Raw genomic sequence first — 26,555 nt, forward strand, 5'->3', positions numbered from 1 at the left:
GAGGGCACTTCTTGTGATGAGCACTGGGTATTCTAATGAAGCTCTTCCCCATTTCAAGATTTAAAATTTTTCTTCTGTATTTCCTCCTGGTGCTTTTTTCTGTTGTTTTTTATTATGTTTGAATTTTTTATCTATCTGAATCTAACATTTATCTTAGGAGAAAGAAGGTAGAAACAATGTAACCTTTAAAAAATTTTTTTTGACAAATGGCTTTTGTGTGCTTTGTATTCTCCAGCATAAGAAAATATCTAACATATTTATATTCACACCTGTTGGTATCATAATTTATGGTTTCTGCTTCTGGTATCATGCTTAGTCTTTCTCCACCCTCCAAATTATAATTTATCTCTATTTTGTTTTTGCTATTTCTGATATTTTTTGTATTTAAATCTTTAATGAACCTAAAAAGTATTTTGACATATGGTGAGTTGCTACCAAACTTATTTTCTATCCAGTTAGCTAGACTGTTGTTCTACTTCCATTTATTGAATCATTTTTTCACAAATTTCAAATGCTATCTTTAAATTTTTCAAATTTTTATGTATGGAACTATTCCTTCTCTTTTGTTTCATTGATTGCCCAGGTCCTTTTACTGATACCATATTGTCAGTTATTTGAAAAATAAAAATGGCAAGCAAAATAAAAATAAAACAAGGAACGCTTACTTTAAAAGATTCTGAAATGTATTATAAATCTAAAATATTTTTTGGCTGTTCTTATATTTTCCTAAGAGTTCTTTAAACTCACATGTAAAGTAGTTTTTAAAGTGTATGAATTAATTTAGGGAGAACTAACATCTTTACATTTAATAATCTCATTCAGGGGGCCCCTGGGTGGCTCAGTTGGTTGAGTGTCGGACTTCAGCTCTGGTCATGATCTCACTGCTGGTGGGTTTGAGCCCTGCATCAGGCTCTGCTGACAGCTCAGATCCTGGAGCCTGCTTCGGATTCTGTGTCTCCCTCTCTGCCCTCCTGAGCTCGCACTCTCTCTGTCTCTCTGTCAAAAATAAATAAACACTTAAAAAAAATTTTTTTTAATCTCATTCAGGAACATAGTATATTTTTGTATTTGTTGATGTTTTATGTTTCTCACTTGATTTTTCTAATTTTCTTCGTAACAGTAGTATATGCAGTGCGTATCATTATGTAATGTGTGATTATGTACTTTAAAAAAGAGTAGTTGCTAAGAGAGTGCATTTTCAGAGTTCTCATCACAAGGAGAAAATTTTTTTCTTGTTTTCTTCTTTTTGTTGTATCTCTGTGAAAAGATGGATGTTAGCTGAACCAGTTGTAATGATCTGACAATATATATAAACCCAACCATCATGCTGTATGCTTTAAACTTACACCATAATATGTATCAATTAATTCTCAATAAGACTGGAAAAATGTTTAATAATTAAAAAATAATTTTTTTTTAAAATTTTTTTTTCAACGTTTTTTATTTATTTTTGGGACAGAGAGAGACAGAGCATGAACGGGGGAGGGGCAGAGAGAGAGGGAGACACAGAATCAGAAACTGGCTCCAGGCTCCGAGCCATCAGCCCAGAGCCTGACGCGGGGCTCGAACTCACGGACCGCGAGATCGTGACCTGGCTGAAGTCGGACGCTTAACCGACTGCACCACCCAGGCGCCCCAAAAAATAATTTTTTAAAATTAAAAAGACTTGAAAGATATAAAGTAAGATATTAAATGGTTATCACTGCTCAAATGATAGGTGATTTGGAGGTTTGTTTTCTTGGTGCTTGCCTGTTTTTTCAAAAGTTTAAGCATTTAGAACTTTCTTATAATTGGAAAGTCACAATTCCAGAACACTAATGTGAAATGTTTTAAGTATAGTGATATATAAAATACATACAAATACTTCCTTTTTAAATTTTTTAAAAATTTATTTTTAAGAGAGACAGAGTGCGAGCAGCGGGGAAGAGAGAGAGGGGGAGACAGAGAATTGAAAGCAGGCTCCAGGCTCCAAATTGTCAGCACACAGCCTGACACAGGGCTTGAACTCATGAACCACGAGATCATGACCTGAGCTGAAGTCTGATGCTTAACCGACTGAGCCACCCAGGCACCCCATATAGATACTTCTAATGAGAAAAATAAATTTATGTTCATAAATACCATCTGAAAATAAAAATCATTTGAAGCTTTTTGTCTGAAAGAAAACAAATGTAACTTTAATTGTTCCTAATAACTTTAAATGACAGCCTGTATAATTAAAAGTGATGTCAAAAGCTGAGAAAATATATTATTTCTATTAGTTTTTTTTTTAAGCAACAGTGGAATTTTTAAGTCAATATTTATTATTTTAAATAATACAGAGTTGTGTTTTTGGTTGGCCATCAGGTGGTGGTTTAATTAACATCTAATAAATTCTAGTATGTCTGGTAAGCCTCAGCTTAATATGGAATACAGAGATACTCACTTGTACTTTTTAACCATAATCTCCTTATAGCATAGATTTTCAGAAGAGGTGACTATTAAAGAAGAAAAAGAAAATATTTTTGAAGTTTGCAAAAGGTCTGTAACATTTTTAATTATGTAACTTTAAAATAGTCAAATAATTTGTATTTTGAGTGTGTTTTTCATTCTCTGCTTTATGTACTTGGGCCACTATGCCGTAAGCCATATAGGGGTATTATTAAATTGGTGTATCAGGTACACACAGATGTCAGCAATACTGTAAGTTACCTTAAAGCTGTCACAAAGATTTTTGAGCCATTAAAATATTTTTCAAGGAAGGAGTAAAGAGTAGTGATAAAAGAAAAAAGAATGTGTACATGACATTTGTGAAGGCAAAAGCAGCTGAAATCAGATGAATATTGCAGTTTGCAGGTATCTGACATGGTTGTGGTCATGAGTACTGCAAGTTACAGTACACTCACTAGAATATATGCAAATACAAAACTTAGAGTTGGAGGATACCTTGGAGATCACCTGACCATCCTGCACTCCCATTTTGCTGTTGAGGCAAGGTACACTCAAATCAGGTGACAAATGTGTTCAAGTCTTTTTATGTTAAGACATAGTTTTCAAAGTGTGATTCTTGTAGTGGCAGCAGCATCTGGGAATGAGTCAGAAATGCAAATTATTTGGTCCCATCCCTGATTTGCTAAATCAGAAACGCTGGAGATGGAGCCCATCAGTCTGTGTTTCAACAGCGCCCCTTAGCTAGTCCTAAGAGGTGCTCGAGTTTGAGAACCATTGTATTAAGGGAAAGCTAGGTAAGAATTAGATTGGCACAGAAACCCAGTACGATTCATGACCATTTGAAAATTTTTAAAGGAAAAAATGACAATTTAACTTTTTTATTCTATTGAAAGCATTTTGCTTACAAACTAAATAGTGTCATTGCAGCCTGCAGAGTTTTATCATGATTTTGGATCTACCATAATGACCAGGAATGTTGACATTGAAGTCACTACATTACCCTTGGATTCAGTCATCCAATCAAAAACAAAAAGTTTTACTAGATCATCTCTTCCATCTGTAAAATTCCATAATTCTTATTTGTTTATTGTATGTTATTGCTTTTGTTTTGAGGGAGGTTATTATTGAATGCACATATTAATTATGTCCCAAGTTGGAAAGAGAAGTATCTTTATTTTCTGTGTAATTTTTAAGCCCCGTCAATGCTAGTAAGTTTCAACTGTTGTAAGTGTGGGACCCTTTTCTATTTTTACTCTCCATTGGTCCAGGGAACCCCAGCTGAAAAAGCTTGTTAGAATTGTTTTTAAGATAAAATATATTAGCTGAGAGATCTTTCTCCAAAAAACTGATTTCCTTATCTATTAGTTGTCTGTTAGTCAGCTTTGAGATACTTCCTCCTCTCCCCCTTGCTTATTTCTTTTTCTAGGTAAGTGAAACTCCAGAAAACTTTTTTTTTGGGGGGGGGGAGATTTTAATTTTATTTTAATTTAATTTAATTTTTTATTTTTAAAAATTTACAACCAAATTAGTTAGCATATAGTGCAACAATGATTTCAGGTAGATTCCTTAGTGCCCCTTACCCATTTAGCCCATCCCCCCTCCCACAACCCCTCTAGTAACCCTCAGTTTGTTCTCCATATTTATGAGTCTCTTCTGTTTTGTCCCCCTCCCTGTTTTTATATTATTTTTGTTTCCCTTCCCTTATGTTCATCGGTTTTGTCTCTTAAAGTCCTCATATGAGTGAAGTCATATGATTTTTGTCTTTCTCTGACTAACTAATTTCACTTAGCATAATACTCCCCAGTTCCATCCACGTAGTTGCAAATGGCAAGATTTCATTCTTTTTGATTGCCAAGTAACACTCCATTGTATACATATACCACATCTTCTTTATCTGTTCATCCATCGATGGACATTTGGGCTCTTTCCGTACTTTGGCTATTGTTGATAGTGTGGCTATAAACATGGGGGTGCATGTGTCCCTTCGAAACAGCACACCTATATCCTGTGGATAAATGCCTAGTAGTGCAATTGCTGAGTCGTAGGGTAGTTCTATTTTTAGTTTTTTTGAGGAACCTCCATACTGTTTTCCGGAGTGGCTGCACCAGCTTGCATTGCCACCAACAGTGTAAAAGAGATCCTTTTTCTCCGCATCCTCGCCAACATCTGTTGTTGCCTGAGTTGTTAATGTTAGCCATTCTGACAGGTGTGAGGTGGTATCTCATTGTGGTTTTGATTTGTATTTCCCTGATGATGAGTGATGTTGAACATTTTTTCACGTGTCGGTTGGGCATCTGGATGTCTTCTTTGGAGAAGTGTCTGTTCAAGTCTTTTGCCCATTTCTTCACTGGATTTTTTTTGGGGGGGGGGTGTTGAGTTTGATAAGTTCTTTATAGATTTTGGATACTAGCCCTTTATCTGATATGTCATTTGGAAATATCTTCTCCCATTCTGTCGGTTGACTTTTAGTTTTGGTGATTGTTTCCTTCACTGTACAGAAGCTTTTTATTTTGATGAGGTCCCAGTAGTTCATTTTTGCTTTTGTTTCCCTTGACTCCGGAGACATGTTGAGTAAGAAGTTGCTGCAGCCAAGATCAAAGAGGTTTTTGCCTGCTTTCTCCTCTAGGATTTTGATGGCTTCCTGTCTTACATTGAGGTCTTTCATCCATTTTGAGTTTATTTTTGTGTCTGGTGTAAGAAAGTGGTCCAGGTTCATTCTTCTGCATGTCACTGTCCAGTTTTCCCAGCACCACTTGCTGAAGAGACTGTCTTCATTCCATTGGATATTCTTTCCTGCTTTGTCCAGCAAACTCTTTTTAAGTTTTTCTAAAATTGGTTATATAGGATCTCACATATTAAAATAGAGTTGAAACTGTTTATTTTTGTTTATTTTTTTAACGTTTATTTATATTTGAGAGAGAGAGTAAACAGGGGAGGGGCAGAGAGAGAGGGAGACACAGAACTCCAAGAGGGTTCCAGGCTCTGTGCTATCAGCCCAGAGCCCAGCACAGGGCTCAAACTCACAAACTGTGAGATCATCACCTGAGCCAAAGTCAGATGCTTAACCGACTGAGCCACCCAGGTGCCCCTAGTTGAAACTGTTTAAATCAGCAACCAAGGACAGTAAATTTTTTATACCTTCTTCCCAAAGGAAGCTCTCAAGTACATGTATAAATTTATTAAATATACTTATCCCAAAGAATTAATTTATAACTCATTCTTTTTTCACTATACTATCAATAGAATAATTGGATAATCTTTTCTGTTAGAATGCCAGCTCAGTGCCTCCTTGGACATTTTGTCTGGCATGATCAAAAGTATTCTGCTCAGGACAGCTGGGTGGCTTGGTCAGTTGAGCGTCCAACTTCGGCTCAGGTCATGATCTCATGGTTCATGGGTTCGAGCCCTGTGTCGGGCTCTGTGCTGACTGCTCAGAGCCTGGAGCCTGCTTCGGATTCTGTGTCTGCCCCTCTCTCTCTGCCCCTCTCCCACTCATGCTCTGTCTCTCAAAAGTGAATAAAGATTTTTAAAAAAAGTTTTTTTGGGGCGCCTGGGTGGCTCAGTCGGTTGGGCAGCCGACTTCGGCTCAGGTCATGATCTCGCGGTCAGTGAGTTCAAGCCCCACGTCGGGCTCTGTGCTGACAGCTCAGAGCCTGGAGCCTGTTTCGGATTCTGTGTCTCCCTCTCTCTGACTCTCCCCAGTTCATGCTCTCTCTCTGTCTCAGAAATAAATAAACGTTAAAAAAAATTTTTTTTTAAATTTTTTTTAAAAGTATTCTGCTCTAGTTTTAACCCAACCACCTTACTCCTGCCTCTACCCTGGCCATTTAACAAGCATTGGTTTTCTATGTAAGAAGGCAGGAACGCTTACTGAAAATAATGAAGAATCATAGTACGGTAACACTATACAGCATGGTATATAGTATATACATAGTGTTAGGTTGTGTTTCCACTCGATTCTCATTACTTTAAAGGTTTTAGAATAAATTTAAATTCTGATTTTGTTTTTTTCTGCTCATACAGCAAAGATCCTAAAAATTCAGAGATGGTTGGTGAATGTCAGTTATCAACATTGGCCCCCAAACCTCTGTGCTTATCAGTGCCACCTTTGAATCTAAGTGCTCATCAAGAAGACATATTACTGAAGCCCTGGATGAATGGTACTATTTTCTTAATATAATTATGTTGCCTTTTGATAGTATAGAAATTATGTGGGAGATTTTTTTCACCAAAAACAAAAAAGGTTAAAAAAATCAAAACCAGCCTAGGATATGTTAAAATTAGGAAGTTTGTATACCTTTACTTGTAAATACTTTTGATGGAACAATTTCTTAAATATCTGTACTTACGTGATAGTTGTAGTGCAAATAAATTATAGGTTATACCTAAAATATTCATATTTTAGTTGAATATTTTAGAATTATAATGTATTTTAAAATTTGTGTTAGTTTTTTTGAAAATCCATAAAGCTTTTGAACAAAATAAGCTAGATTGAGGAATGAATTTGGAAACAATAAATTTTCTTTGTGTAGCTCACACCTAATTGTCCCTTCCTGTCGTTGACTTTGTGCTTCCTGGTGTCTTGTAGGACTGCAGCATGTCCAGATGATTGTGTGTTTTATCTTAAAAAGCCTTAACAGATTTTATAATGGAAACTACAGCAAAACTATGCAGCAGAAACTTCAGCTTTTTCCAAATTCTGTCTGAATGCTGCCAACTGAAAAATGAAATTATTTAAAATAAAAAAATAAAATATCTTTAGAAAAAAACATTTCCAGATGTCCTAATTCTCATTTTAAAGGACCAACATTAAGGAATAGGGTGCCTGGTATATTAGTCAGCTCAGGCAGCCATAATAAAATACCACAGACTAGATGGCCTAAACCACAGAAATTTATTTCACACGGTTCTGGAGGCTAGAAGTCTTAAGATCAGGGTTCTGGCAGGGTCTAGTTTCTAGCTCTCTTCCTGGCTTACAGATGGCTGCCTTCTTGCTAAGTCCTCACATGGCTTTTCCTTGGTGCATGTGCATGGAGAGAGAGCAAGCTCTCTGCTGTCTCTTATAAGAGCATTAATTCCATCAGCTCAGGGTCTCTTCCTTATGACCCCATTTAACCTTAATTAGTTCTGTAAAAGACCCTATCTTCAAATAAAGTCACACTGAGGTTTAGGGCATATGAATTTGTGAGGCTCATTTCATAACACTTAGGTTTGTCACTAATTTACTTAGAGATTTTAATTGTCTATCATATTTGTTTAACATGGAGACTGTCATTTGAGTGCAGTGTTCAGTGCTGCTGTTTTAAGGCTTTTAAGAAAGTATCTTCAGCTTAAAATGAGTTTAAAATTTTACAGTTAGGCCTAGAAATACTTAAGGAGCACCAAAGATGTAAATAATTTCACAGGAATACACATGGCAGCATAGTCTGTGAACTGAGTATGAGTAGTCCAAAGTGAAACTTTAAACAGATAGTAGTAGTCATCTGTTCATTGTTATGAAGGGAAGAAGCTATAACATATTGGTATTTGATGTGATTCTTAATCATTTCTAGATTTCAGATTTCCAGGAAAACATTCTCTCTTAAAGCTGCAGAATCCTGAAACTTGTGAAATATTTAAGAGGGAAAAAAATGTAGGGGTAAGTCCCCCATTTAAAAAAAAAAACCTTACAAAGCACATATTTTGGTTGTATTTCCCTATCATTTGTTAAGCACTTCTGGACGTTTACAGAGTTTGAATGACACTTGGTGATGAGAAGCAGAAAATGAGTAGTAACTCAGAGGATATTCACATATAATGTAAGAAGTTGAAAGCAGAAGGCTGGGCAGGCGGGGTGGAGAGGGGATATCCAAAACAGAAAATACAGGATGGATAGTTCCTGGTGATAGAAGAGAAAACTAGTGATTTAAAGCTGTTTATAGGAAAAGTTTGTTGTATATATTTTGAATCTGTCATTTCTCTTTCTGTTAATCAGAAAAGCTAAGAAAAATCTGAGTTCTAAATAAATGCATCTGAAATATGGTACATATTGTAAATAGGACTAACTTTTTGTAAAAGCAAACAGGGCAAGTATGTGAGAAAGGGAGGGGATGTAAAACTTTTAAAAACATGTAAAGTAAAACAGTAGTAACTTTGATGGAGTATTTTCAAAATATTGCAAAAAGTCAGACAAACCACTTTGAGTTGGTTTTTTTCATCATTTTTGAAAATATAAATTAAGTTGGGAGTTTTATTTTTTTATCAAGTCAGCAAGCAATTTGTCTTGGTGCAGTTTTGGGTATAATTTCTGGTTCCTTCAAATGCTTTCTTACCTGATTATGGTATTTTTTTACAATTAACACAGAAAGAAAATTTATTTAATTTTCTAGGTGTTCCAGAAGCCCCTAGGGTTGATGCTACCCCATAGATACTGCAAATTTCATTTTAATACATTACGTGGCTGTGAGCGATCACAATGCAAGTTTGCTCATGTGCCTGAGCAAGGGGATGAAAAGGTAAAATATGTAAAGTTCTTGAAGTAGAGATTGTTTTCAGATTATCTCAGTTATATGTTTTAAGTCAGATTTTCATTAACCCCTAATAGCATAGATGAGCTTTGTCTGGTTTTGTGCTTTAAATAAATCATACAATCTGTATTCTTTTGTTTCCGGCTTCTTTTTGCTCAATATTTTTGAGATTCATCTATATTTTTTTATTTAATTATAAACATGTCTTTCTCATTGTAATATTGAATATTCCATTTTGTGAGTATATCAAAATTTATTTTATTGATAAATATTACTTTTGATTCATTGGATTTCTGAATTTGGGAATTACAGTAGTGATGTTATCAGTGTTCTTTTGTGTGTCTTTTGGTGAACATATGTGTACTTTCTGATGGGTTATACTTAAAACTGGAATTGCTGAGTCATAGGATCTGCATATATTCAACGTTAGTTGATAGTACCAAACAGATTTCCAAGGTGGTCTGCCCAATTACACTTTTTCACCAGCAATGTCTGAGAGTTCAGCTTGCTTCATAGCGTTACCAGCTCTTGGTATTTTAATTTTAGCCATTCTAGTGAGTGGGGAGTGATGTCTTCCTTGATGACTTACGAAGCTGAGCATCTTTCAAAATCATTATTGGACACTTGGATACACTCTTTTTGGAAATCTCTAAATATTTTGCCTGTATTCTATGGGATTGTCTTTTTCTTATATACCTTAAGAATTCTTTATATATTCTGGGTATAAGTTCTTTATTGAGTATGTGTATAGCAAATAACTTTTACTACTGTAAAGGTTGCCTTTTCACCCTCTTAAGGTGTCTTTTGGTACACAGAACAACTTAATTTCTACGTAGTCCGATTCTGTCGATCTTTTTACGGTGTTAACTTTTTGCATCCTGTTGGAGAAATCTTTGCCAAGATCATGAAGATGTTCTCTTATATTTTTTCCTTTAAAAGGTCTGTTGTTTTATCTTGGCATTTAGAACACAAAGCCACCTGGAATTGATTTTTGGTTTTCATGTGAAAACAAGGTCAAGATAAATATTTTTTCTGCATGAGGATCCCTTTGTAAGCCAACACCATTTACTTAAAAAAACCATCCTTTTCCCCTGTTGCACTTCAGGGTCACTGTGTCATAAATCAGCTAATTATATATGAGTGGGTCTGTTTCTAGGCTCTTTGTTCTAATCCATTGGTCAATGTGTTTATCCTTGAGTCAGTAAATGGCTATTTTTTAAATGACCTAAATAAGTTTTTTTTTAATTTTGAATATTCAGGAATTTCCTTCCCTCCCCAATTGCTTGCTAATCTTGCTATTTCCTTGACTATTTCTTTGTCAGAACATCTGTAAAATTAAGTTTTTATAGTGAATTCAGTATACATTTCAAATCTGTGAGTTAACCAACATCAGTTTTTTTATTCCATTGCTTTAAGTTCACTTTGAGAATAAGCAGAAAGATAGGATTGAAATTTTGTCTTCTTTATGAAATATAAAAAGGTAACGTTATATTTTTCATTACTTGTAGGTTTGTATGGATGTGTTTAAGAAATATATAAGCATCAACGAGCTGTGTTTGCTACAACGTGCAGGTATGAGACAGGGATGATTACTATAAATTCAAGAATGTGAGTATTTCAAGCAATGTGCAATTGTATCTTACAGTTTGAAAGTAAATTCAATACTTGTAAGTATGAAAACTGAATGCCTTAGAGTGGCTCTATTGGTGTTATAAATGATTAAAAATAAGTTTGGCATTTTGGTTACTAAAAAACTATAATCCACCTAGCACTATCATTTTCTAAAACCAAATTGCATGATATAGATAGAAATTTTATGTATGTGTGTAAGACAAAAATATAACATAGATAATTGGCTTAAAATCTTTCTGAAGGGATGTTTCAGAAACTAGATCTTCCCTACGTCTTTATCCTTCTCTTTTAACACTTACCCCTTGAGGCCGATGCACCATCCATACTGAGTTCTGTTCAGTTCCCTAAGCAGGACAGGCTGTGGTATAATATCAGAGCCACTGCTGTCCCTGCTGTCTATCTGGGATGCCTTTCTTTCATCCCCTTTCCCCACAGCAAAGACCTATTTATCTCGCAAGTTTTAGTCATAGGAAATAGGATTACCTCCTCTGTCAGCCGTTATCTGACTCTACTGCCTCATCCCATTCTCTGTCACCGTCTCCCCCTACTACACCTTGAGTGTCAAGAGGAAGGGACCAAGCTTATTTATATTTGTCACGCTGACACAGCCACCCAAGCCACATAGTATCGTGGTAATAGAGCATGTTAGCTGCATATTCATCAGCTTGAAATCTCATTTGGTTAAAAACAAAATTTCTGACAAGTTTATTATTTGTTTTGCTGAGTGACATCATCTCCCCAAGGATTAAAGGAAGCGTCTGAGGGAACTGCTATGACTGAACTTACTCTTACAGTAAGGAGGAAGTAGGCAAGGGAGAAGTAATAGGAGCCTATATAGAGAATGTACCCATCACCAAGGCATTGATGGGAGAAGCTGCATGATTAGATGTCAATGAACATGTATATTCCAGAAATAATTCCATAGCATGAGATGTGGAAGAAAAGTGGATGACATGAAAAAAAAAAACAAAACCAGGAAAACTCCCAAAATTGTAATTCTGATTATGTAAACATCTAGTGTATCAGGAGAAATATATTTGAATTTAGTTTTAAAACAACAAATACAGGGATGGGTGGCGGCGTCTGTGCACGGAGGAGGTGGAGGAGGCCCCTGGCAGCCGCTTCTTGCCCCTGAGCCAGTGCCAAGTGGTGTAGAGCCGGGGCAGGACCCAGAGCCGAGCCGGCTGAGCAGGCTCTGACTCCCTGCCACAGCCCAGAACTTCCATTGGGTGGACATCGACAAGTTTGATGAGAACAGATTCCTGGGCAAGCAGGAGGAGGCAGCGGTGGCCAGACCATGCCCGGACCCTGGTGAGGCGGATGGCCTTCTGCAGCAAGGGGGCGTGCTTCGAGCATTCCGTGCAGCCTTGCTTGCAGAACTGTCCCATCAACACCAAGAATCAGGCCGTGAAGGAACGGTCCCAGAGCATGGTGCTGAAAGTACTTACAGATTTTAAGAGCAGAGCAATTGAGCAGGCTGTGCACTCACTGGACAGAAATGGCATTGACTTGCCAATGAAGTACATTTATAAAGGGTTTGAGAAGCCCACAGAAAACAGCAGCGCAGTGTTACCCCAATGGCATGAAAAGGCATTAGCAGTAGGAGGACTAGGCTCCATTATGAGTTCTCACAGCAAGAAAGACTTTAAAAAGAAAAAAAAAGGGACTCCTCTTATCTTGAGAAGAATTTTGGATGCACAGGCTGATGAAGAAGGGATTGACACTGGACCATCTTCCTAGGAATTCCCAGCTAAACTATTTCAGGACATGCATCCGCTGAAGTGTATTTTATTTTCAAGGTGGAGGGAGAAATCGTCTGTTTCTTAAATCCTTTGTAGGATCTGATAGTCTATGCCTTTGTCCACAAGTAACACAGAACTGATGTTGTAACTGCCTGCTGGAGTGGCTGGCGCATCTTGGCCAGGTGTACATGTGTGCTCTGCCTATTTAAAATGGAAGAGGGACTATCTGAGCAGGTACAGATCCAAGGGCTGTGGTAAAAGGCAGAGCCTTGTTTTTCTGAAGTAGTAAAACTTCCAGATTTGTACAGACATCCCTGGGAAGATGGGGCTCTCTTGGGTTCATTGTAAAGTGCCTACTGCATCAATAAAGCTCTTGGCTTATTAGAATGTAAAAAAGATAATAATAATTAACAAATAAATAAAAATCAACAAATACAGAGAACAAAAATAAAGACCTATAATGAATGAAAGTTGGTAAGAACCTGTGGAAATTATGTTTGGTGTGAAAACAGAAACTTAGATCAGTGGAACAGAATAGATAGCTCAGAATAGAACCAATATTACATATAAAGAATTTTAATATTTAGAAAGACCAGAGAGTTTGGTAAGGGAAGACTCATTTAATGAATGATGTTAGGATAACTAGATACCATTTTAGAAAGAGAAACGAATACCACAGGTATAAGGTGTAGGTCTAACTGTTCAGGCTCTACAGAGAACCTACATTGGTACACAGGGGAAGTTACTGAGTGGGTAGGACTCCTCATCCCCTATTTATCCATAGGTCCTCTTTTATATATTTTATATTTGATTTTAGACATAAAATTCTCTTTCTGGAAGCGATTTTTGAATGTTTTACTTAGAAATAATTTCAAATTTCCAGGAAGTTGCAAAACTTAAAATAATACAAAGAATACCCACATATCCTTACTTTAATGTTTGCACTCATTCTCTCTATCCCCCTCTCCTTCTCTCCTTGTATGCATGTGTGTGCATGTGTGTGGTATACATGCACACACAACATTTTTTTCCCTGAATCATCCAAAAGTAGGTTACATGCATCATGGCTTTTTACTCCTAAATACTTCAGTGTATATTTCCTAAAAACAGGATATCCTCTTATGTAACCATGGCACATTTATCAACTCAGTAAATTTAACATTGGGTACAATACTTTTGTCTAATCTACATTTGTATTCAAATTCTGTCAGTTAACCCATAATGTGCTTATATCATTTTCCCCTCCAGATCAGGATCAGTCATTACATTTAGTTGTTCTCTTTATGCTCCTTTATTATAGAACACTGCCATTGTCTTTCTTTGATGTGTGTGTGTGTGTATGTATCTGTCTTCCCACCTAGATAACAACTGCACTGGCAGAATCTGGTACAACTGTTTTAGAACTCCAGAGTCTATTGAAGGTTTGCAACTTCTATGAGAAGACTTGAGGGATAAATTGGGGTTAATTTCAGTCAATTTCAGCTCTTAGCACAGTAACAACTGCCATTGCCTCATCAGAGCCATTTAATGGGCAGCTGCACATGACTTCCTGGAGCAGTTTGCACACAGCTTGTGAGAGCCAGGGTGGGGAATAGAGATGCTGTCCCCCAGATTATCAGGGATCTACACTCAGATTGCTGATTGCTGCTTCTAATCACAGGTGCAAAGGGATGGGCAGCTCTTATTGCAATTTTCCCCATTGTTGCAAGCCCCTCTCCTTCCTGCTAAAGTGACTTCCAGAGGATTTAAAGAGCTAGCAACCTTTTTTTTTATCCTCCCTTTCATTTTTCTCTTTTTTCCTTTACGGGAACCATTAGAGACTAGAATATTCAAAAACAACTGCTGTATCCATTTATGGAGAAAACTAAAAAGTGACTATGCATGGGAAAGGCTCAGAAAAGACCTGAGTATACCTTAAGTTCACACATTATATAGTAATAAAAGTTTCAATATAGTAAGAAGATATAATAGTTATAAACATTTATATACCTAAAGACCATCAAAATCTATAAAGCAAAAATTGACAGAATTAGAGACAGTTTTCCAATAATAGAGATTTCAGTATCCAATTCACAATAATGTATTGAGCAACCTGATAAAAGAGCCCTTGACACAATATACCAAATAGGTCTAACAGACATATACAGAATATTCTACTTAATAACAATAGCATACACATTATTTTTGTGAACACATAGGACATTTTCCAGGATAGACAATATGTTAGGCCACAAATTAAGTCTCAACAGATTTTGAAAGATACATATTGCACAAAGTGTCTTCTGTGACTACAATAGGATAAAATCAGAAATCAGTAACAGAAGGAAAACTGGAAAATTCACAAAATGGTGGAAGTTGAACAGGTATATCAAAGGAGAAATGAGAAAAAACTTAGAGACAAATGAAGATGAAGCAGAACATACCAAAACATATGGGATGCAGTGAACGTGCTGCTAAGAAGGAAGTTTAAGGCTTTAAAGGCTTACATTAAGAAACAAGAAAGATCTTAAATCAACAACCTACCTTTACAACTTAAGAAACTAGAGAAAGAAAAACAAACTAAACCCAAAGCTAGCAGAAGGAAGGAAATGATAAAACTTAGAGCAGAGATAAAGGGGATAGAGAATAGAGAAACAATGAGAAAAAAAATCAGTGAAACTGAAAGTTGGTTCTTAAACCATCAAAATGTACAAACCTTTTTCTTGACTAAGAAAAAAGGAATATTCAAGTTACTAAAATAAAAACTGAAAGACATTAATGATTCTACAGAAAGTAAAAACAATTATAAAAGAATACTATGAATAATTGTACACAAAACTAGATGAATGAATTCCTAGAAACCCAAAACCTGCCAAGACTAAGTGATGTCAAAATCCAAATAGACCTATAACTAGTAAGCGTATTAAATCAGTAATCAGAAGGCTCCTGACATAATCCCTGCGCCCAATGGCTTCATTTGTGAGTTTTACCAAACATTTAGAAAAGAGCTAATACCAGGACGCCTGGGTGGCTCAGTCAGTTAAGCAGCTGACTTCAGCTCAGGTCATGATCTGGTGGTTTGTGGGTTCAAGCCGTGCATCCAGCTCTCTGCCCTCAGCACAGAGCCTGTTTTGGATCCCCGGTCTCCCTCTCCTCTCTCCACATGTGCACTTTCTCTCTCTCTCTCTCAAAATAAGTAAGTGTTAAGAAAAAAAGAAAAAAAAAGAACCAATAGCAGTTATTCTCAATCTTTCCCAGAAAGTTGAAGAGGAGGAACACGTGCTTACTCATTCTATGAGGTTGAGTTAGTCATTATTTTGATAGCGAGCAAAGCAAAGACACTAAAGAAAACTACAAATCAGTATCCTTTATGAAACTGATAAAAATTCCTCAACAGAATACTAGCAGACCAAAGTCAGCAGCACATTCAGAGGATTATACACCATGACCAAGTGGGATTTTCTTCTTGGAATTGCAAGGATAGTTCAACATACAAAATCAAAGTAATACACCACATTAACAGAATGAAAGAGAAAAACCACATACTCCTTTCAATTGATGCAGAAAAAGCATGTGGTAAAATTCAACATTCTTTCATGATAAAAACACTCCAAAAAACTGGGAATAAGAGGAGACTGATGTAAAAGCTGTATAAGTTTCTCCCACTATCTGAAAGTAAAGTGTTCTTAGGAAACCTTTCATAAGCCAAAGCGACATAAAGTGGAGAAGCAGTTACCATTTTGTAGAAGTGAAAATCCTCTTTAGGTTTCTCTGTTAGTGAAAATAGGTACAGGCATACCTCAGAGATGTGAGTTCTGTTCCAGACCACTGCAATAAAATGAATATAGAAAAAATAGGTGAATTTTTTGTTTCCTGGTAAATATAAAATTTATATATTATAGTCTGTTAAGTGTGTAATAGGAAAAAACAATGTGCATATGAACCTTAGTTAAACTTTATTGCTAAAAAATTCTAACGATCATCTAAGCCCTCTGTTAGTCCTAAACACTGATCACAGGTCACCACAACAGACGTAATAATGAAAAAGTTTGAAATATTTCAAGAATTACCAAAAGGTGACACACAGACATGAAATGAGCAAGTGCTATCAGAAAAATTGTGCCAATAGGTTTACTTGATGTAGGGTTCCCACAAATCTTTAATTTGTAAAAAAAAAATGCACTGTGCAAAGTACAGTAAAGCAAAGTACAATAAAACAAGGTAGGCACACTAAGCTAGGACTTTCATAAAAGTAAAGTGGATAAAGCAAACTTACAGAGAATGAGGGGAACCTGTATATAAAAAACCTATTGCAAATATCATGCTCAATGGTGAAAGACTGAAAACTCTTTCCCTTAAGATCAGGAACAAAGTCAAGGATACCTACTTTCATCACTTCTGTTCAACATAGTCTAGCCAGAGTAATTAGGCAAGGCAAGGAAATGAAATATATCCATTTTGGAAAGGAAGAAGTAAAATTATCTCTGCTTGCAAGTGATATGATCTTATATGTAGAAGTCCTAAAAATTTGACACCGAAAAAAAAAAAAAAAACCCCTATAAGAACTAAACTATGAATTCAGCAAAGTAGGATATAGAATCAACATGCAAAAATCCGTTGCATTTTTGAGCAATCTGAAAAGGAAACTATAAAAACATTTCAATTACAATAGCATCAAAAATAATAAAATATTTAGGAGTTAACCAAGGAAGTGAAAGCCTTGTCTAATGAAATCTACAAAGCATTGCTGAAAGAAATTAAAGAAGACCTAAACTAGTGGAAACACATTCCATGTTCACAGACTGGAAGACTTAATATTGTTAAAATTCAGCGCAGTCCCTATCAAAATCCCAATGACATTTGTCTGCAGAAATAGAATAACCTATCTATTATAAGGAATACCAAAACAATTTTTTTCAAGTTTTTTTTTAAATTTATTATTTAAATTCAAGTTAGTTAACATAGTATTGATTTACTGGTGTAGTATTCGTTTCCCGAGTAGAACCCAGTGATTCATCACTTATATACAGCTCCCAGGGCACATCCCAACAAGTGCCCTCATTAATACCCATTACCTACTTAGCCCATCACCCCACACAGCTCCCCTCCAGCGACCCTCAGATTGTTCTTTCTATTTAGGAGTCTCTTATGGTTTACCTCCCTCTCTGTTTTTATCTTATTTTTCTTTCCCTTCCCTTATGTTCATCTGTTTTGTTTCCTAAACTCCGCATATCGAAGAGCAATCTTGAAAAAGAATAAAACTTGAGGAATCAAACTTCTGACTTGAAAGCTTCCTACAAAGCTACAGTAGTCAAAAACTGTAGTACTGGCATAAAGACGTAAAACCAATGGAATAGAATAGAAAGCCCAAACATAAACCCTCATGGATATGGTCAAATGATTTTAGACAATGGTGCCAATACTACTTCATGGGGAAAGGATAGTTTTTTTCAACAAATGGTGCTGGGAATGCTGGCTATCCAACATGCAAAAGAATAAAATTAAACCCTTACCTAACACTATATACAAAAATTAATTCAAAATGGATCAAAGACCTTAATGTACAAAATGTACAAAAATAAAGCTCTTGGAAGTCTTAAGGGCAAAAGCTCCACAGTATTGGTTTCACAGTAATTTCTCAGGTATGACACCAAAAACACAGACAACAAAAGAAAAATAAACAAATTGGACTTTATGAAAATTTTAAAAAATTTGTGCATTAACATACAGTATCTATTCCTAATATTTAAGGAATATTATTCCTTAAAAAGAGGAAATTCTAACACATGCTACAATATGGATGGATGAACCTTGAGGTCATTATGCTAAGTGAAGTCAGTCCATCACAAAGAGACAAATACTGTGTGATTCTATTTATGTGACGTAGTTCGAGTAGTCAAAATCATAGAGATGGAAAGTAGAGTGGTGGTTGTGGGGGGCTAGGAGGAGGTGAAAAGGGAGAATTATCATTTAATGAGTATAGAGTTTCAGTTTTATAAGATGAAAAAATTTCATGGAGATGGATGAACATTTTGAATGTATTTAATACCACTGAACAGTACACTTAAAAATAATGAAGACAGTGGGGTGCCTGGGTTGGTTGGGGCTCAGTTGGTTAAGCGTCTGACTTTGGCTCAGGTCATGATCTCATGGTTTGTGAGTTCAAGCCCTGCGTTGGGCCCTGTGCTGACAGCTCGAAGCCTGGAGCCTGCTTCTGATTCTGTGTCTCCCTTTCTCTCTCTGCCCCTCCACTGCTCACACTATGAGTCTTTCTCTCTGTCTCAAAAATAAAGAAACATTAAAAAATAATGAAGATGGTAAATTTTATATTATGTGTATTTTATCACAATGAAAAATTGGGGGGAGGGGCAAGCAATGTAGCAGATTGTGTCAAAAGCCATCACAATTTTTAAACTTTTGTCACCCAACAGTTTAACCAGGAGAGATTACTTTAAAAAGAGAAGTTATATTAATATTTTAAAATTTAAAAGTAGTTCATGACAAAAGAAGGAGGGCTTCATGTCATTTAGTGGACTACTTAAACATTAACAAATTTTTTCCAACTATGCTTTTTTTTTTAGTTTATTTATTTTGAGAGAGAGTGCCCATGTTCCCGAGGGCGGTGGGGCAGAGGGGGGTGGTGTTGGTGAGGAGAGAGAGCAGAGGAGAGAGAGAAAATGCCAAGAATTATCAATCTCCTCTCCATACCTCGGAGCCTGACACAGAGCTCGATCCAACAAACTGTGAAATCATAACTTGAGCAGAAATCACGAATCGGACGCTTAACTGAGCCACCCAGGCACCCCTCTTTTTTTAAACATGCAGTTCCAGTTTTATTAATAAATTATAATAGCAAGCACTCTGAATTTCCCATGTTACCTGCTAAGAAGGCAACTATGCAGATACTGCAAAATGAATATCAGGAAGAACTCATCTGTATGCGCCCAGGAAAAACAATTGTATATAAAGAAGCTTTAAGAAAACCTGAATGTTGGGGCACCTGGGTGGCTCAGTCAGTTAAACATCTGATTTTGGCTCAGGTCATGATCTCATGGTTCCTGGGTTGGAGCCCCACGTCAGTCTCTGTGCTCATGGCTCAGAGCCTGGAGCTACTTCAGATTCTGTCTCCCTCTCTCTCTGCCCTTCCCCCTCCCTCCCTCCCTCTCTTTCTCTCCCTCTCTCTCTCTCTCTCTCTCTCTCTCAAAAATAAACATTAAGAAAAATTTTTTTTTAAAAAAAGAAAACCTGAATGTTATTATATCGTATTAAGGTAGTTAAAGGTTATTGTAACTTCAACAATTATTTTTTCTTATTATGCTATTGAACTTTATCAGTAGTTACTGACTTTCCCAAGCATCACCAAGTGATCCAGATAGTAATAAGTATTTTGGGCAGAAATAATTACACAAGAGTAAAGCCCAAAGTAATTTTTATTAAGGCAGTTTCAGCTAAGGTGTATAGATTTTGACCTATGAAATTTTGAAATTGGGAAAAAATAATCAATGAATGATCCCTAAAATTAATGGGGAAAATATGTAATGGTTAAGTGTTGTATAGAAAATAGATTAAGGAATTGACATTAAGAAGTTACTCTGTCAAAGGAAATTAATCTGTACTTTTTAGTAGAATGTTCATAATCATAAACTGGAATAAAAAAACTATCCTTAGGATTAACATGTTGGTGGGGTTAAAATGACATTCTTGTGTGTGTCAGAATAGTCTACATCCACCCCCAATTACACAGTTTCTCATACATGACTAGGCCAGGCCTGAACACTCCCCGAGAGCATGGCTCCCTCAGAGTTCATATTGAGACCATGGTATATGAGGTAACTTCGACATATTTCGTGTGGTTAGCACATTGAGTTAGCTCCCGGTCTAGTGCCTAATATGCCTCGTTGATTTCAAATGTTGTGTGGTTATTAACTTCTGCTTTAATTTACTTTCATCAAATATTTCTGATGTGGAAATGTACCTTTCAAGAAAATAAATTTATACTACTTGATTTTTAAGTATAGAAAATTTGCCTAATTTAGGAAAGATAAATATCTTAAAATCAGCACATGACTTTTATGTTTTGTTTGTTTGTTTTAGTAAACATGTTTATGGAGTACTACAGAAAGTTTCCTCCAGGTATACACTTTGATTTACAAGTGCTAAATGACCTTCTAAATTCTTTACTCAAACATTGTTTATTGAAAGAAGTATTTCAGGTAGTGAACCTCAGCATAATGGTTAAAATGCTGGTAAGTAACCTAAAAATATATACTTTCTAACTCATATGTGAACTTCTCTGTTATGTTTGTTGTTTGTATAATTTAGCAGTTAAATTTCTGTGTTGTCAAATACTTCCTAGAGAACACTTGTGTTTTTCAGCATAAACGAATTTGAGAAACTTAAGGTGTACAGAAAGAAGACATGAAAATGAGTGTAATTTTTTTTGTTTTATCCAGCCTGCTCTGAAAATATTACTAAAAATATTTGAGCATGTGGCAACTATGAAATTAAGGAATGCTGTACCTGCTTTAATTGATATATTTTGTAAGGTATGCTTTATTTTATCTCTTTTATTCTCTGATAGTGACTAACCAAGAAAATAATTCTTTCCACTAACACTCTTAAAGCACCTTTTATCCACATTATTGATGCCAAAGAATTCTGTTTTTCAGAAATGTTCTTTTTCTCTTGAAAGAGGATTTATAAACGGACTCCAGTGACTGATAGGCCTTCCCCTTAAATAAATTATTCCAAGAACTCCATGTGACTTCTTTTTAAGTTGTGAAGTCATCTTGATACCTTAAAAATGATTAAAGAAAACTCTCTTCATCAAAAAGATTTGAGGTCATTTATAACAAAAATAAATATGCAAATCAATATATGAATAGAAAATCATGACCGAAACAAAGGAAGTAGATAGGGAAAAACATGGAGGTTAGGAATTAATTTTATATTTGACACTAAACAAAAAGAAAAATAATTTTCATGGCTTCCTAAAAATATGTTAAAATTTGTACTTTTGGATGCTTACTGGTATTTAGCACTGCATGGCCATCCATTTCAGAATAGGCTAACAGCAAGAAAGCCTGCATTTTCTTTAAGGAGCAGCATTGGAACCACTCTAGCAGATGTACACATATTTCAGTGAATGCCTCTAGTTCCACTTTACAAAACTTGACAGAATTACCTGCCTAGAAATTTTTTGAACCAGAAATTACTGATTACCACTAATAGTTGTAGAAAAGCTCGGTTTGATACTTCTCAGGAAGTTTACAATCTGGGATAAGGTATAAACACCAGTGCTATGCTAAAGATGAAATGAGTACAAAACAAGATGTACGGACGATAAATTCATTGAGATAACTTGAAAAACAGAAAGAGTATTCAAGTTTTGAGTTAAAGAATTATTTTCATTTTCACCTTAAATTCTTAAAGTAGTGTGTCTAATTTTGGTTCTCAAATATTGGAAGAATATATGCTTCAGACTTTTTAGGTGAATTTTAATTCTGCTTGTCCGCTTATTTCATTTTGTCCACCAGTCTCCTAATTGTTACATACTGGTTTTTAACTTTTTCATATTTGTATAAAAATGATTCCTTTTCTTTTTTTTTTTTTTTGTCTTCTACAGTTTGTTGAAGTTGGGATGGTGTTTGACCCAGAACACTTTAACCATATCATCAAGCTCTTATACCAACTACAGGCTTCCCAACAAGAAATAACTGCAGTTCTGGAAATGAAATCCAGGTGAGAAAAGTCATTATAATTAAGGTTAAGTTTTATATTTATATATATATTTTTCTATATATTTATATATTTAAATATATATACTTACGGACTTACAAAGGATGAAAGGAAAGCACTTACCACTGTTCAAACACCTGGGTAGTAACCCACCATAAGCCCTTCTCCCATCTCTTGGCTCTGTCCTAGTCACATTGTCATTAGTCGGGCTGCCTCTAGACAGCCCTTCTGACCAGCCTCACCAAATCTTTGTCAGTACCTCATTCATCTCCATGCCTGCACATCAAGTGTAAGAGGAATCTCTTATCCTTTGTTTCAGAACTTACTTAATTACACTTACTGCACTCTCTTTTATGTATATAAATTGCGTTAATTCTTTATTTTCTTTCACTTCTTTTCATGTTAGCTATAATAAAATACTTTAATCCCCTTCTTCATCTGTCTCTCACTTGCTCAGTTTCTCTATGTGGCTCATAGGACTCCCAAGACTTTTTTTATTTGGAAACCTATGATAATTATGAGCAGTATCATAATGTACCTGTATTGAGAAAAAGGAAAGCCTTGACTTTTACAGAAATTTTAAGTAAACCATTATATACATAGAGAAAGTATTACATATTGTGTTTAAAAGAACCGTGACTTTTGAATGAAATCATAGTTGATAGAATACAAATGGTATTAACCACCAAAGTCCTTGAGAATGCCTAGAAAGTTCCTTCATACAGCTTCTACAGCTGTTGTCATCTCATTTCTCATTATTTTCTAATACAGAGCTTTTGACTTCCTTGGTTCATAGTGTCCGTAGGCCAAAAGTACATTAATAGTCACATTTATTACGTAGTTAGATGCAAACAAGTTAATAGTAGTAATTTTATGATATCTGACAGGAGGTTCTTAAAAACTTTCAATAACCTGTGAGGGTCCTATGCATTTGCTATAGTCTAGCCCTGGATGTCCTGGTACACAGATAGGGAATTGCAGTGATTCTACTAAGTAATAGGACGTCCCTTGAAGCACCAGCATTGAAGATACATTTGACTTCTTCAAGTTCTGGGAGTTGTTTCATTTCTTTAACTAATGATAATTGCAATTTATGTTGTCTATAAAAATTATAATACTCTTCAGGCTACATAAAGTGTTGGGACTACTTAGGAAATAAATTTTTGTGAGAAGAATGTCTAGCATAGAGTTCTGGGATTAAATCCATTTATAATAACTAGAGTACATGGATGTTTTCTTCAGAACATTAAGTCATTCCTCTCCTGATCCACATGCTAACAAGTTGGCTTTTTGGACAGTGGCAGCTATGACGGAGAGCTGAAGTGGCTAGCAGATGTTAGTCTGCTGCCAGATTGAGTAGCATTTGGCACAAGGGAAGTGTGCGCGTCCATGTTCAAAAGGAGCAACAGTACCCTGGTACCCAGAACAGCTATACAACTCAACCCTTCAGGCACTGACTGGGAAAAGGATCTCTTGATATAGGAAGACTCCAGAACAAACCAGCCTTAGTTTTCAAATTTTCAAATTGACACAATCTCGCAAATATTTTTGTAGTTTATTTTACAACCCCTAATTTTGAAAATTGTATCCTTAAATACTCTACTACTTCGTATGCTCCCACTTCAAAAGAATTATCTAGTATTTTTAAGAGGAATTAACATTGGTGACCTATTTGATGAAGGACAGACTAGGAAAATAACTTGGTAGTTAAAAGGTACAGTTTATGGTTGGGGATGTGGATGCAGCCTCAATGCAGAAGGAAAAAAAATTAATATTATTTTATATTTGTATTTTCCTGACACCTGTTGAAATAATTACCCTTTTCTGGCCTAGGGAAATGAGTTTCAATAGACACTCATACTTTGATTTTATTATAGTTTTTAATTAGGTAGTTTATAGTTCATTTGGAAGGTTTTCACTTTCAGTAGATAAGGCTGCTAGAAAAAAATTCTAACATTTACTTTCAGGATATCAGTGAGAATGTAGGTGTGTCTATAATCTAGGACATTTAACATACATTTAATGAGTAATTTTTTTTATTTTGAAATAATTTTAGACTTACAGAAATGTTGCAAAAATTAGTATAGAGACTTCCCATGAACCCTTCATCTAGCTTCCCTTCATGTTAATATCCTACATAGTAATGGTGCAGTTATCAAAACCAGGAAATCACTACTGTAAAACCCAATTAACTACACGTCTCAGTGCATCCTCATAGGAGGTACATGGTGCCAATACATTTCAGATAAGTTAACCTTGATAACTTAGTAAAAACAGTGTTAACTGCCAGGTTTCTACATGTAAAGATACTCTTTGCCCCTTTGTAATTAATATTTGGGGGAAGAGACTTTAACATTATACATTATCTGCTTCCTCCTCAAACTTTTACACATTAATTTTAGGATTCATCAGGGGATCTTTCCTGGAAGTTACTACTGTGGTATTTGCCCCATGGTGATTTTGTATTTTCCCTATTTCTTGTACATTTTTTTAATTGGAATTTTGAGTAAAGGAGAGCTGCCCCTTCTTCATTTATTTCTTCATTTATTTATATCAGTATGAGCTCATTTTATTTTATTTTTATTTTAGGGGTTATATATGATCTAATACTATTATTATTTGTTTTGTTGCTCAAATTATTCCAGATTTGACTTTTGGGAAGTGCTTCAGGGTAGTTCCTATATCCTTCCATCACATTCTGTTCATTTTTCTACCATTTTCTTATTTTTTGGAGCCATAAAGTTGCTTTAAGTGTCATCTTCTGTTTTTCCTCCTGCAACATTGGCAACAACCAAGGAGCTTCTCCAAGGAGCTTTGGTTCCTTTTATGGGAGAGTGGTATTCGAAGACCAAGATCTGATCATTGCTACAGGAGCATAACTGCAGCCAGGCCTTCTGAGTGGACAGGGCTAGGAAATATACACATATATATGTGTATACAAAATATGTAAATAAAAATACACATAGGAAATATATGTGTGTCTATATACATAGACATATACATATATACACAAAAAACATAAATTTTTCTCTTTGTATGTATATTTAAAAAACATGAGTTCATACTGACAGCTTGATTCTAATCCAAAACCACAGGTTTATTTTAGCCTTCCCTTTTTCTTATTTATAAATTCTTTCTGACAGTGAGAAACCTGACTTTCATTATGAATAATATGTTTAGTCATTTATAAATCCTATCCACATAAAGTGGTGTCAGAACTGCTAACCTATACCCCTGTGAAAAAAAAATTTATTTAGAGTTTGGTATTAGTATAAAGTTATTTTTTTTCTTTAGCCTTATAGTATTCAGCCAAAAAAATTAGTTCCTCACTTAGGTTAGTTCTTTTTTGCCTCACTCCTTTCAGTGTGGTTATTCATTTGTAGAACATTGAGGTTATTCATTACTGTTTGTTTTATATTTTGAGTTCTTCCAAATCCTGGTTTTAATTATTTAAGGTGGTATATGAAACATTACTGTTTGTTCTAAGAGTCAAAGCTGTACTAAAATGTATGCAATGAAAAGTGTTGATTCTCCTTACCCCTAATGCCCTATTTCCATTCCTTCTTTTTACCTGTTTTCCACCTACTCAAGGTAGCCAGTATTTTAGTTTCTGGTTTGTCCTTCTTATAATGTGTAGATATATATATATATATATATATATATCTAGATATATATATCTAGATATATATATATATATATGTATGTACAGATATATATATATATATGTAGATATATATATATATGTAGATATATATATATATATGTAGATATATATATATGTAGATATATATATATGTATGTAGATAGATATATATATATATTTTGTTATGTTTAATTCTTTCTTACATAAAGTGTATCATACAATAAATGCTCTCTTCAACTTTGCTTTTTTCACTAAAACAGTATATCCTGGAAATCAATTTAAATTAGTATAGGGAAATTTGTCATCCTTTTTTAGAACTGCACCATACTTCATTGTGTGGATATTCATACAGTGCTGCAGTGAATAACCCTGAATGTATGTATTTTTGTATTGTTGGAGGTATATTTTTATGGCATATTTCTAGAATTGGGATTGCTTGGTCAAAAGATAAGTGCACTACTATACAAAGTACTCAAAAAGGTATGGATAACCAAAATGAAATTCTAAGAATATTCAAGTAACCCCAAAGGAAGATAAAGGGAAACAGACCATATAATAAAATGGCAGACTTAAGCTTTTTAGCTTATCAATACTCACTTTAAATGTAAATGTTCTTTTTTTTGAGAGAGAGAGAGAGAACATGTGCATGTATTTGTGCGTGTGCACACATAAGCAGGGAAGGGGAGCGTGGGAGAGAATGAAAGAAGGGGCACGTGGGAGAGAGTGAGAGAATCTCAAGCCGGCTCCTCGCTCAGCACTGAGCCCAGTGTCAGGCTTGATCCCACAACCCTGGGATCAGGACCTGAGCTGAAATCAAGAGTCAGATGCTCAGCCGACTGAACCACCCAGCTGCCCCTAAATGTAAATATTCCAATTATAACAATT

General features: G+C 35.4%; 1 protein-coding gene and 1 pseudogene across 7 annotated transcripts in view; both read left to right on the forward strand.

The window, feature by feature from the left end:
- Window positions 1-26,555, forward strand: part of TOPAZ1 (testis and ovary specific TOPAZ 1) — a 100,997-nt gene that overhangs the window by 27,377 nt on the left and 47,065 nt on the right. For all 7 annotated transcript variants that reach the window (XM_053904138.1, XM_019418535.2, XM_053904139.1 and 4 more), the window contains 8 exons: window positions 2,456-2,520; window positions 6,454-6,590; window positions 7,983-8,068; window positions 8,799-8,924; window positions 10,445-10,508; window positions 20,384-20,535; window positions 20,743-20,835; window positions 21,915-22,030. In XM_053904138.1, coding sequence (XP_053760113.1) covers window positions 2,456-2,520; window positions 6,454-6,590; window positions 7,983-8,068; window positions 8,799-8,924; window positions 10,445-10,508; window positions 20,384-20,535; window positions 20,743-20,835; window positions 21,915-22,030 — 839 coding nt within the window. The remainder of the gene's footprint in view (window positions 1-2,455; window positions 2,521-6,453; window positions 6,591-7,982; window positions 8,069-8,798; window positions 8,925-10,444; window positions 10,509-20,383; window positions 20,536-20,742; window positions 20,836-21,914; window positions 22,031-26,555) is intronic.
- LOC109248833 (actin-related protein 2/3 complex subunit 5-like protein) lies at window positions 11,771-18,007 on the forward strand (annotated as a pseudogene).

The sequence above is a fragment of the Panthera pardus genome, unplaced genomic scaffold (genome assembly GCF_024362965.1).
Source record: "Panthera pardus isolate Hobbes unplaced genomic scaffold, ASM2436296v1 HiC_scaffold_16, whole genome shotgun sequence".
Lineage (NCBI taxonomy): Eukaryota > Metazoa > Chordata > Mammalia > Carnivora > Felidae > Panthera > Panthera pardus.